Below are 13,182 nucleotides of genomic sequence, written 5' to 3' on the forward strand. Positions count from 1 at the left end.
TTCGATTACAATCGTTAAATTATACCATACTCGTCAGCTACCAATATATGCTTAGTCGATTTTTTGGCTCGTCTCTACGCTCTTCGTTCGTCGCTTCGTCGACTTTTACACACTACAACGTATATATAAGTACCGCAAGCCTTACCATCTGACTACGTCGAATTAAGTAAGTTATCGTACTTGTCTACACAAATTAACCGCTAAAACTACGCATACTGGGCTGTTTTGAATAAGTACATTCGTTCAATTCGGATATGAACATAAATAATATACATGGTACAGTCGTCATCGGTATACATGCTACATGACTCGAAGCGTCGCCGTTCCTCTCTCTCTCTCTCGTCTCTTTTTTGGATTCGGTTATATATCTTCCAATCAAACAGACAGAATTGTTAAGAGATACAAATAAATTAGAGCGAAGACTGGGAGAAGTGCAGGAACGATGTATCGAGCCTTCTCTGGTACTTCTTAAGCTATAATCTTTGGTCCTCTAGCCGTTATGAAACTTTTGTCCGACAATCGTTGTAGCGGAAAAACTTTTTTTTCGTTTTATTTTTCGCCGAATTAGTGCACAATACAGTTATATGATAATAGATCTTTGCGTGCGTTCGATTCGACGACTCTCTGCTTTCTTCTCTAGTACGTATCGAATTCGAATTTATGCTATTAAAAAACAAAAAATATATATATATATATATTTATTTAATTAAACTTTAATTTCCGACTTTTTATTCGCGAAGCAGAGACTCGTTCAAACGCATTCAAAAGTGAATTCGAATAATTACAAATTGCCTATACATTTCGTCAAACGCACACGATCCTTCGAAATCACGGACGGCTTTGGCTTCGATGGACTATATGACACGTGTAAATGTTATATGTACGAGTTAAAAACTAAAAATATGCTAAGGTACGCATTCAATGCAATATCTATATTTACATCGATCCAAGATCGTCGTGTGTATTGCTATATATATATATATATATATATATATATATATATATATATATATATATATATATATACGATAGAGATTATACAAATCGGTGGAATGCCATATGTGTCATTATAAGGGAACACGCGTGTGTACACATATACATATCAAGTCCGTAAGAGCACTTCTTCTCGGTTATGTATGTATATAATTTTGCTAAAAAAATATATGTATACTGGAGACCTCTTCATCGTGCAGCTCACTGGTAAAATTACAACGTCTCGCTCGCGTCGTTGAAATTTGAGAAAATTTATACACGCAACAACTCCGACGTCTATACATAATAATAAACGTATCAATCAATATTGCAGACATGGAATTTTCACGCGGCTCTACTAGCACTCGATAAGGCACTTTAAGGCCGGATAGTTAAAAAACGAAAATAGAAACAATCGGTTGTGCAACATACCCAAGACACGAAAGATAATCGAGTATAACGGGGTGGAGTAGAGCCGGCGTGTGCAGCGCGCGCGCGCGCGCGCTCGAAGTGGGGCGAAAAAGATCGGTATCTCCTCAACAGGTGCTAGGCACCGGCGCCGCGAGAGAAGAGGCCATACGGAAAAGCCGCACGAGGCTCGAGAAACGCCTTCCGAGAAAAGCCTCTCTCTCTCTCTCTCTCTCTCATTCAGCTGCGCTTTCTCGCTTCTCCTTCAGCGCTCGCGTATAGATCCGTGATATTCATTCGAGAAAGAAAAAATCGGTGTGTAAGTATTCGAGCCGTGGCCGTGTATAATGTACCAGACCTTAGCGATCGTCCTCTCAGCTGTTACCGGCAGAACTGACGGGACTGTGATAAGGCTCCTGTGCGGCGATGCTCGGAGTCGAGCTCGCGCTGCAGTTGGCCGGCACTTTGAGAGAACGATAGTCCAGGGCTGGAGCCGTCGGATGCTGACCTTCGCGGTGTCGGCGCAGGTCGACCTTACGCTGGAACGCCTTGTCGCAGAGGCCGCACTGGAAGGGCTTGTAGCCGGTGTGCTTGCGCATGTGCGTTATCAGGTTGCTGCTCTGGGAGAAGGCCTTGCCGCAGACCACGCACTTGTGCGGCTTCTCACCTGTAATCAGAAAGGGAAACGATTCGGGGTTAGATTAGGTGGGTTTATATAATATGCTAATCTTGACACGCGTCGGTGTTGTGTTGTGACGGAAAAATAAAACGCGTTCAAGGGCAATCAAGGGCTCTCAAGTGTATAAGCGCGCGTGTTCACACAGAACGCAACCCCTGTTCAGTCCCGGACAAATAGTCTTATCTAATGCGCGACTTCCTTGTTTGTCGATTTCGGGATCAAGCCGGTGGACGACGACGACGATGTGTAATTTTCTCTCCCGTAATACCATGACATTTCGCGCTCCGCCTACGTTATTCCGCGTGTGTCTACGTTGTGTTTACTCCGAAAACTAGCCGTAGATAGACGTACACCGAGATGTCGATGCGACGGTGTATCATTAATACACGACGAAAAACGATGAGAATACGCACACACACACACACACACGCACACGCGATTCCTCGAAACTGCATCAGTCGGCGAGAGTGACTCAAGGCTGATGATGGCCAAACGCGACCAGCTGTACAAATTTATCGTCACCCGCCGCGCTTTGCATAACGCCTGCCGTAGGTCAGCGCGCGCAGTTAATCAATTATTGTTCTTCGCACAAAGAACTCCCGCGGTCTGTTTACCTTGTGATGCACTCGCGTTATGCGCTCGAGTTTCTAGCGCATATAATTACACGCGTTTTTAAACTCTCGAGATGTGAATCAGTGGGGAAAATTAGAAATTCAAAAAAAAGGGCGGGAAAAATCAGCGCAGCTGCGGAAAAGCCACTCTAGCTCTCTCTCTCTCTCTCTCTCTCTCTCTCTCTCTCTCTCTCTCTCTCTCTCTCTCTGCAGCAGGTGCACAGCGGGGTATCGATCCATCTCTCGCACCTCATTTGCGCGAGAGTTGAGAGGAGCGACACTGCACAGCTCTCTTGTTTCTTATGCCCCGCGCGCGCTTGCGGGGATGAGTCGACTCGATAAATATTTATCCAGGCGCCGCCGTCACCGGTTTTCCGCTCTAGAGCCTGCATCACCCGTGACTTGTTTTCAGAGAGGAAAGCTCTTCAATTAAGTGAGTTTTTTCTCTCTCTCTCTCTCTCTCTCTCTCTCTCTCTCTCTCTCTCTCGTCTGTGTACATATGATACGATAGGAAATATATTTTCCACAATATTACACGCTATACACACTCTCTAACCATACAAATCGTTCTATAACCGGCACTTTTACATACCGCGCCGGGGCTCATCAATCATTTCCGATATTTCCTTTGCCAAGATTATCAGCGCCGCGAGGAGATTCGTTAAATCTTGATGCGCTCTGCGCATATAGTGTACATACGTTCTCTTATGCGCCTCGACGCGAAACCCGCAATTTGCAGATAAGAATAAGGGTTCTTTTCTTCGTTCGCGGAAAATAAAGTTGAGCCGCCGATGAGCGCAAAAAAGGGTAAAGAAAATCAATTTTCGATTATGCATAAACTTATAGCCCGCGAGACTACGCGTGTGTGTGTGTGTGTGTATGCGTGTATACGTGCCTGCAAGCGACGTCTAATTCCAATGCACGGGATTGATTATTTAGAATATACATACACGGGGGGAGCGGAGGGACGCCGACCTTTATACGCGTCGGTCTTACTCTGTTCGTTTTTTTTTCGCGCGAGTAAAAAAAGCGAATTCGCAATTGATAACGTCGCTTTGATCTTAGTGGGTTATACGCGACGCGTATAACCCACTTGTTTATTGCGCGAGACGACGCTTCAGGATGAAATAAATCGTTATTAGAGGCGTCGCGAGCGAAATCACGAAGTTTCAAACCGATTCCAATTGCGCCTATACGCGCACTTTGCTTTATTCTAATTTATCTCTCTGCACAGGATGCGGGTGTACGTATACAACGTCGAGTGTGTATCGAAAAACTTATATCGCACAGGCGCGCATTAAACTATAAATTACAACATAGAGAGCGCCGTAATAATCGCCTCGAGCTGTGGAAAATGAATTTTTCCGTGTCCCTTTTCATTAATCGGGTATACATATCGAAGTCGCGATGATCCTATTAACCCGAATCGCTTATAATATATTCTCAAAGTATACACTTTTGAAAATTCCCGCGCGATTAAAACTTTCCGCTCGCGCGTCGCGCACTGATGTGGATTTGATTAGCTCGCGGGAGTGATCGAGTTTAAGCGATTCGCTCATGCGAGCTAATTAATCCACCGATATAACGAAATCTCATTTTCGATATGCATACACACATACAGCCGTATAATGTATACACGCGAACTCATTACGCTATCAAACTTCAAGAAGGTATATATAATGTAGCACACATGTATGTGCGCGGAGAAATTAGCGGCTCTCTCGGCTGTATAATTGCGCAGCTCCTATGCCTGCTCTTATCCTTATCGAGTGTACAATATAGCCGAAGAAAATAAGTCGTCGTGCGATTAATGCGCTTCGTCAGGTCGAAACGATGCCCTTCGCACGCGCCGACGTTTAAAGTCAGCCTTGCGCACACATAGTCGTTTAACCAATATTTCTTAAAAGAAAAAACTGGTTGTCGATAAAATTCTAGAACATATACGTCGCGTTTTTATTCAAATCCGCGCGGGGGTGGCGAACATACACCAACACCGAGCGAACCGCGCACACGACACTGCGGTAGTATATATAGTAGTCGGCGTGTGCCCCTTTTTTTTCGAATTTAATTAGCGCGCTGCGAGAGCTCGCACGCGAGCGCGGCGCACGTGGCCAGCCGGAAGTCCCCTTAATGCGGCCTAAGCTGTCCCCTTTCCCATCCTTCCTGCTGCCTATATATACCGAGCGCCGCTTATGCCGTAAAAAAGAGCCGACGCGCGCAATCGTTTCTCACGATACGCGGCTGGGATTCTCCAATATTTGAACCGTCGGTGATACGGTTTCGTTTTTCTTTTTTTTTTTCTTTTTGCGTCGTGTGAGTTTTCCAATTCCGTTTTCACGTCGGTATTGCTACACACTCGATCGGCGGCGTATACACTCTGCGCTGGGGGTGCAGTTCTCCTTCTTTTCAACATTATATGATTGGCTATAAGTACAGCGAGGCTGTATACGCGCGAGCAATAATTTTACGCTACTACTATCGCTCGCTTATAAATATGCCTCTCGATAGCAATTTTCCGCGCTCGAAGAGAGAGAGAGAGAGAGAGAGAGAGAGAGAGAGAGAGAGAGAGAGAGAGAGAGAGAAAGAGCGTTTAGAGCAGAAGCGTTTGTCATTCTTTGACATGTGTAACGGGCAATTGCGAGATACTCAGCCTGAGACACACTATCTATAATACGGCTTTCGATGCGATGTATGTCGGGGCTTACCCCTTCGTCGCGTCGCGAAACTTTGTATATATGCGGCGGGAATTAAGGGTATAAAAATTATCTCTTTGTGTTGCGGACTTTTTTCCGCGGCGCGCGTTTTCAGTCGGCGAACTTTTTCGTTTGTCTTCTCGTCCATGTGTTATTACCGAGGAGAAATTGCTCGTTTTGTTGTAGCAATATCGAGAAATTTTTGTTTGCTTTACGCACGGATATGTGTGTATAAATAGTAGAGAACATACCGCAGGTGTGCGTTTGTATACGGGGAGTGTATTAGCAAGAGTTAATGATACACGTGCGCGTTTCTTTACTGCATATACATTGTTTCGTAATACGTATACTCCAGAGTTGTGAGTCGCGGATGTTTCTCGCAATTTCTGAGCTGAAACGCGTCTGCAGTGTATGTACAACGCGATTTTATATTATTATACATATGCGTGTAGGCGTGTAATGTTGCTGTTTAAATTCAATCCGCGTATGCGTGTGTGTGTGTGTGTGTAGGGTGGAAGGCAATGATGAACGATTTGAATTGCAAAGTATACGGGGCTATTGAAAGATTCTTCGAATGTACTAAATTAGATAATAATATAATAATCGAGAAAGCGTCGTAAATTTCACGGCAGTCGCGATTCCGACATAAATCTTGGAACTATATATAACACGAGCCAGAGCGCAGGCGTCGGCTGTAACGACGCAGTCGTAAAGCATGAAAAAGCGCAGCTCCGACAAATGAGTTTTTATCCGATCCTCTGTACATGCGCAGCCGAGGCGGGAGGAGAAGAAACTCCCTATACTCACAGTCCTATCTTGATATTTAGACACCTTTTGCGCCGAGGGCGGATAATTAAATTAAATCGCTCGTCAAAGTCATCCGATCGAATACTTGGTATTTCGCCCTTATAACACAGCCTCGTTGACATATCGCCCCGTGAATAATAGATCCTCCCGTTTAGACTCTCCTCGCGCGCGATCAGACGTGCGTATAGAGCTAGGAAAAAGCGAAAACATCGAGCAAATCGTACAGCCCCATCGAATATTCATGCTTTTCGATCCTGTCTCTAGTACTAGACTGAAATACGCGAAAAAAGAATATATTACACGACGACGAGACTTACCGGTATGGATGTAGGTGTGCTTCTTCATATCGGACTTCTGGTGGAACCTCTTGCCGCAGTACTGGCAGGGGTAGGGTCGCGTGTCCGAGTGAATCAGCAAATGGGTGCTCAGCGTGCTGGATCGCTTGAACGCCTTGCCGCACTGTTTGCACTGAAACAATCCGAAAGAAAAAACGTTCTCATGAATCGTCCTCTCTTTATACTCGTAACTCGACACCTAGCACGCACGCACACACACACACTCCCTCCCCCCTACACGTATATACGAAAAATTCATTGTAATACAAAAAAAGAAAACAAGAGCGAAGAAGAAGAAGAAAACGGTAAACACGCAATTACTATTCCGCGGCGGTAGTCCGGCTATTAAACTATTATTACCTTCTAAGAACCAATGGAGGCGTATAAAAGTATAACGCGCGAAGCTGCCTGTCTCTCTCTCTCTCTCTCTCTCTCTCTCTCTCTCTCTCTCTCTCTCTCTCTCTCTCTCTCTCTCTCTCTCTCTCTCTCTCTCTCTTACGCTATACGTTATTGTCTACCGCGGCGCCAGACGCCGACAATAAGACGCGAGGAGAAAAGGTACCTGCATAATACTCGACGACGCGACGACTAGGACGACGTCGTATTGTAATGTATAAGAACGAAGGGAGCTTGGCCAGCTGTGAGTCTGTGCGATGTCTGACTCGACTTCGAAGTAGCCTCTAGGATGTGTGGGAACGTCGAATCGGCATTTCGCGATGCGACGCCTGTGTGTATATTCATAGAGCACAAAGCTGACCATAGGAGCTGTTCCGTTATATTATCGCGCCCGACATTCGCGCGCGCTGCAAAGTAAAAGTTTCCTGATCCGCGAGTGAGGGGACAGGTGTCATTTGCGCTCTCTCGCCTTTTACGAGCGCTCGTAAAAATCTTCGATTTTCGTCCGGCAGGCTGTGTGTACGGCGACAATTTGCGCGCTCGATTTTTATGCGCCGGCACTTGCGCCCCGCGGTGCCCTGTGGGATTTTAACGCTAGCCTTGTACGCTCTGTGTGTACTTGATTCTATAAATATATGACGAGCTTGTAAATTGGAGGGTTTGGTATTAAAAATTTGAGGCGGTCGAGGAAACTTAGCCGCGAGATTTCCGGGAATCAGATAAGCTTGTTTCCTCGAAAGCTCGGCGCGCTTTCGTCGCAGCTCTTTTATCCGCGAGGATCTAGGCATATGCGCAGACTGCACCCCTGGGGACGTCCGCGCTCGTTCCATCATCGATTTTGTGTAGTAGCGTATTTCGTCTATTTCCGCCTCCGAAACGCTCGCTTTCGGAATAGAATTAGCAAAATTGCTTAGGCAAACATTTACCTGGAAAGTGCGCTCCGTGGACGGCGGGGTGAGCGGCGAGTGATGGTGTTTCTGCCTGACGACGACGGGGCTCTCGTTGCCGGTCCTCGTCGGCGAGCTGTGGCCGGAGGACGTCGAGCGGTTGCGTTTGCCGCCCAAAGTCGTCGTCGTCGTGGTCTCTCGAGCCTCGCGTTCGCAGACGGAACCCGGGGACCAGATCTCGCTCTTGCGGCCGGAATTGAGCAGAGCCGCGCCGAAGCTACTGCTGCTCTGGCTGCTGCTGCTGCTGGTGCTGCTCACGCTCACCCGGGAGGACAGGTCGCTGGGCTTCGTGCTCAGGTTCAGGGGCACTTCCTCCTCTGTTGGCAGATAGATTAGACGCGAGGGTCGTTTTACACATTTTTCTCGAACGTTGAACTCTTCATCGGGGCAGTTTATTGTATACTCACGGAACTTTGCCTTCTCGGGCGTGAACCTCCTCGTGGGCGAGGAGCAGCCCATGGCCGGGCTGGGCGGTCCAGCGGCGTGCATCGGCTGGCCAGCCAGTGGCCCAGCGAGATCCAGCCTCGTCTGCTGCTGCTGCTGCTGCTGCTGCTGCTGCTGAGGGAAGGCCGAGTGCGGTAACAGCAGGCCCGCGGCGACCGCGTGATGGGCCCACCAGGCGGCCGCAACGCTTCCGTAGCCGCCCGCGTACATCAGGTTGCAGCGCATCTCCGCCGCTGAAACACACGGAGGAACGGAGTTTTTTTTAAATCTCTGCGGTCTCTGCTACGCCGGCCCAGAAAAATCACGGAAGGCGCATGCACGCGAGGCTCTCTTCTTTCTGGAGTTCGTCCGAGGAAGCGGTTCTTTTCTTGTGATTTCTAGTTTACGGGTTAGCTGGCGAAATGGGTCGTTGACTTAGTATTTCTAAAATGCAATTTTATGTCTATCGATAAGTATATTTTATCGAAATTTCACCGATTTCGTAAAAGGGTCGAGCTATCTCGCAACCCAACGCGAATTTCACCACCTCCGCTCCCGCAGCACACGCACAAGGCAGCTCGCGTGATACTTTTATAAAAGTGCAGTTTCCGCAATTGCGTCACCATCGCACAGCCCAAAATGGAAGCTTTCACGAGCAAACAGCCGAGTGAATTCATTCACAGCACGCGAAATCATAAATAATAAATTTGCATAATCAATCCCATTCAAAGACGCACGCGCTCGCGCGAATTCCTTCATTCACATCGATATATCTTATCAAAAATGTCCGCCTACCTCTGTTGGCGGGTAGCGTCGGCAGGTCTCTCGCGGCGTAGCCGTTCACTAGGCTGAACGCGCTGATCCTGTCGTGGTGTTGGCCGAGGACACTTCCAGCGCCAGGACTCCAGGGACAGTGGGGGTGTACCGAGGGACTACTCGGTGGTGATAAGGTCGCCGGGGGCGAGAGCGCACCCGCCGGTACGCCGACCATCGCGTTCGCCGCCGCACTGCTCTCCAGTTCCGCTTTCATGTTCCAAGTCGTCTGCGGCACTGCTTCTGCAAGGGAGAAGAGTTTTCAATTGTAGTTTTCCATTGTGTTTTTTGCTAATCGATATGATCGCGTCTATGATGTTTGAGTAGATTAATGCGATGTTTAATGAAGCGTCGCGGGTCTGTATGACATTGAAATTACAGAGCCGGGTAGCCGATTACGAGCAGGAAAATAGTCGAAGAAACTATCTTTCGAAGAATAGCGCGGATATGCGAGCGTGTGAAGCGATTTGCTTTTGGGCTTAATCGGCCGAACGTAATGCGATCGACAATCTACTTATTCATCTGTCTTGCGAGCGCGAAGCCGATAACTCGGTGCAATTTCTTTGTGTACATCTGTTTTCCGCTATCGCGAATGCTGGAAGGAAATTCAGAGGCGATAAGAGACTTGGTTCCTATGAATAAGCGCTTTTAATTGCTCGTATCGAACGACTGCGTCATACGTACTGTCTATACTTTACGATTGTAAACACCTGGCGCGATTTCACGGATTTACCGGGCTAATTTGCGACGCAGATTGAACTTTTCGCGAAGAAAAAGACCGAGTGACGCACTGTTAAAGCGAATTTTAATTCAATGTTTATCCGGTGAAATCACTATGTACTCGCTATTATCGTTACTCCGATTTTTCGATGAATTCTCAACGCGTGAAACGTACCAAAAATCATGATTGCGCCTCGAAAATCTCCTCTTGTTCACTTATCGACTTTCCGCACTCGACAACGTCTGCATAAACTCCGTCGTCTCAACAAGTCCCTCTTTCTCTCGACAAAAAAAAAACCCAAACAACGAGTTCAAGTATAAATCGAGCGACTTAACCTCTCGGCTCGTCAAACACAACTGAGTCCGGATTCCCCGCGCGCCGAGATGTCTGCTCGGCGAATCTTTCACGCACACACACGCGCTCGAGAATACATATCGCGGCCCGATTAATGAATACGAGAGCGTGTGTGGGGTGTATCGAAAATTTCGTAAGCAGCATATGTCGCTTAAGCGGATCAATATTTGCACAGAAGGTGCCCTTCCGATTTTCTTTAAAAATTCGGCAACGATTCCGGTGACGTGTGCACTCGCGTATACGCACATTCGCGATTCTCTTCGTATACCAATTTCGTAGAATCAATGCGGGTATAATTGCGTGTATCTGCCGTTATAAAAGTGCGGTGACGCAAATACCGATCGCAGGTGAATCGATCGCTTGATTTTCGAAAAAATCGGTTCGAACTCTTCCGCTCGCAGGTTTTGTTTAAACACATGTACCGCCGTGTTTTGGAAGCTCCTTGAGATTTGCGCGCGCAAAAAAGAAAACACACACACACACACACACACACACAAAGGGACCAGAAGATATCGAGGAAACTTTTGGCTGATAGTACGCGTGACTGGATTCACGGACTTTCCAAAAGATTCCGCCAACGATCACTCACTATTTTCTCAATCCATCATCGCGATCACGTGCGCACATGTCGATTTTGTTTTCAACCGCGGGCGACGAACCGCCGAAGACCGGTTATCCGCGCGGCTAAACAAATCAAACACTTGCGCCGATCTCCATACCGATCTCGCGTACTTACCACACATGTCTCTTCGAAACGGCCGGTGTATCCTCTCTCAGAATCCTCCTCGAGCCGTCATCGGAGCATTATCTCTCGCTGGTCCCAACAAGATCGTTCACAAAGTCCAGAGTTCGCGGAATCGACGTATAGCGTTAACACAGGTCCGGTACAGACAAACTCGAGCGAAGTACACGTGTGTCGCGATCGAAAGAGAGAGAGAGAGAGAGAGAGAGAGAGAGAGAGAGAGAGAGAGAGAGAAAACAAAAGATGAGCGCACAAAGTCAGCGGTGTACACGCGAATAGGGTAGAGATATTATACTCTCTGTCAGCTGGTCACGAGCATCGGCAGACAAGAGACAGAGCGATGCGTCCGGTGGTGGCTCCTCAAGCCGACTGATCGTGAGGTGGGCTCGTGCTGCGCGGCCAGCTTACCTGCTACTCACGTTCCCCCTTCGACGCACGCATACACACGTGGCCCCTGCACGCAGGTAGAGCTGCTCTTCTTTTCTTTCTGTCCCCTCTACCGCCGACTGCACACGTTCTCTCTTTCTCTCTCTCTCTTGCTCGTCAGCATCGACTTCCTACGCGCGCGCGCGTGTGTGTGTGTTTGTGTGGGCTAGCGTCGAGTGCACCCCTCTCTCTATTGTGTTATTATACGCGAGATGCGCCTCTGTGTCTATTGCATTATGCTCCGCCTACGAGTCGCGCTCGAGGTGGGGGTGTTGAATGCAGCGTGAAAGAGGGATCGGTATGCGCGAGGAGAGAGAGAGAGAGAGGATTAGATCGGTAGTGGGTCACGTGCGTGTGACTTTTTGGCGCTTGATTTTGTCTCGTGTTTGATTGTACTTTGTTTCCGATAGTATTGTCGTTACCGCGTGCGGTTGACGCACTTGGCTGCGAATTAGAGAAAAAGGGATTAATATGCACCAGAATTAGTTGATTCGATAATCTACAGATGTTTTATGCTAAACGTGCGTAAGCACAGGTTGTTTTCGATTTGATTGATGCTTCGAATGTTGTTGTCTGGAGAAGCGCTAATGTAGCTGAAATTTTTTCCAAATTACTCGGAGCTGTTTTGATGCCGTCTGCATATTGCAAAGTTATCAGTTCATGTATACGCATACGGTATAACCAAGGGTATTCTTAGCTCTCGGAGGTGCGGTAGACGCTCGGCGAACGTTATTGACAAATGAATGCATTCGTAGGTTGGAGCTGTATGAATAAAACATTTTTTTTTTCAAATTTAAAAGCTTTTTCATTACACGTTGCACACGTCCGACTGAATCGTCTGTTTCTACTGTTTCACTTTCTACTTTTTCACTGATTACCACACATTATGCGTGCCGAGTCACTTTCATATTTCATTCACATGGAATACAAAATAACAAACAACAGATTTTTCCTTAATGGTGCATAATACCTGGAAATGCTCGTTTGACGTATGTAAAACTAAAGAAATTATTCAAATCTCTGTGTGCTGAGCTGATTGGCGGCAAGAAAATCATAAATTTTATCATCTCTGTTTAATATTTAAATAAGGTTATAATCAGTAAAATTTATATGTTCACACGTTAAAAAAATCTGTTCGTAATCGCATGAGGAATTTTTTATCAGATTTACGCGTGGATCACGATTTAATTTTTCGACGAATCTCGCCGACCATATAGCTAATTAATGCTCGGGATGATGAATGTGGTTGTAACAGATTTTTATTCAGATTAAATTCGATCGGATGTCGAAACTATCAGTTTATAATTGCTAATTTTATTTGAAAATCGAGTATTTCTTTTGAAATGTTCTCTATAAATAAGATTACTTTCATTGTGGAATACAAAAGTCTGAAAAAATATTTCTTTTTGAAAATTCTCTAAAAATAACCGCAATAACATCTACAAATCATTTGAAAATCCTTGGATATAAAGACGATCAACAATATACGCATACGAACAACATTGAATATACACATTTGCATTATTATCATCGCAAACTCGACCGCGGGATAACCACAATTTCTCGAAAAAATAAACCGCGCGAGTGCGTTCAAACGCACGCGCGAATAGGATGACGTCTGCGCGTCGTTTTATCTGTCATGAGACTAATCCCACACTTGGTGAATGAAACGGATCCTAGTTCGTTAAAATTCATTCATCACACACCTGCAGAGTGAGAAACCTCAAAAAGCAAAAAAAAAAAAAAATCGCAAAGCTCCAACGTCACGAATCCAACGTGCGTCATAGCCAAAATCCACATAATTCAGCACGACGCTCGAGGCAGATAACAAAGCTCATTATATGGGCATATATTA

At 46.4% G+C, this 13,182-nt stretch overlaps 2 protein-coding genes across 3 annotated transcripts in view; one reads left to right on the forward strand and one right to left on the reverse strand.

Moving 5' to 3' along the window:
- The window catches only part of LOC100116146 (eEF1A lysine and N-terminal methyltransferase homolog), a 74,124-nt gene that overhangs the window by 19,507 nt on the left and 41,435 nt on the right, over positions 1 to 13,182 (forward strand). The gene's annotated exons all lie outside the window — the stretch shown is intronic.
- Positions 1,024 to 11,610, reverse strand: LOC100677992 (adult enhancer factor 1). Its single transcript, XM_008210054.3, has 6 exons — positions 10,896 to 11,610; positions 9,067 to 9,327; positions 8,256 to 8,525; positions 7,828 to 8,165; positions 6,488 to 6,638; positions 1,024 to 2,047 (listed from the first exon to the last, which is right to left on the reverse strand). Exons 1-6 carry the CDS (start codon positions 10,900 to 10,902, stop codon positions 1,755 to 1,757), a joined length of 1,320 nt encoding a protein of 439 aa, XP_008208276.2. The 5' UTR covers positions 10,903 to 11,610; the 3' UTR covers positions 1,024 to 1,754.

The sequence above is a fragment of the Nasonia vitripennis genome, chromosome 1 (assembly GCF_009193385.2).
Source record: "Nasonia vitripennis strain AsymCx chromosome 1, Nvit_psr_1.1, whole genome shotgun sequence".
Lineage (NCBI taxonomy): Eukaryota > Metazoa > Arthropoda > Insecta > Hymenoptera > Pteromalidae > Nasonia > Nasonia vitripennis.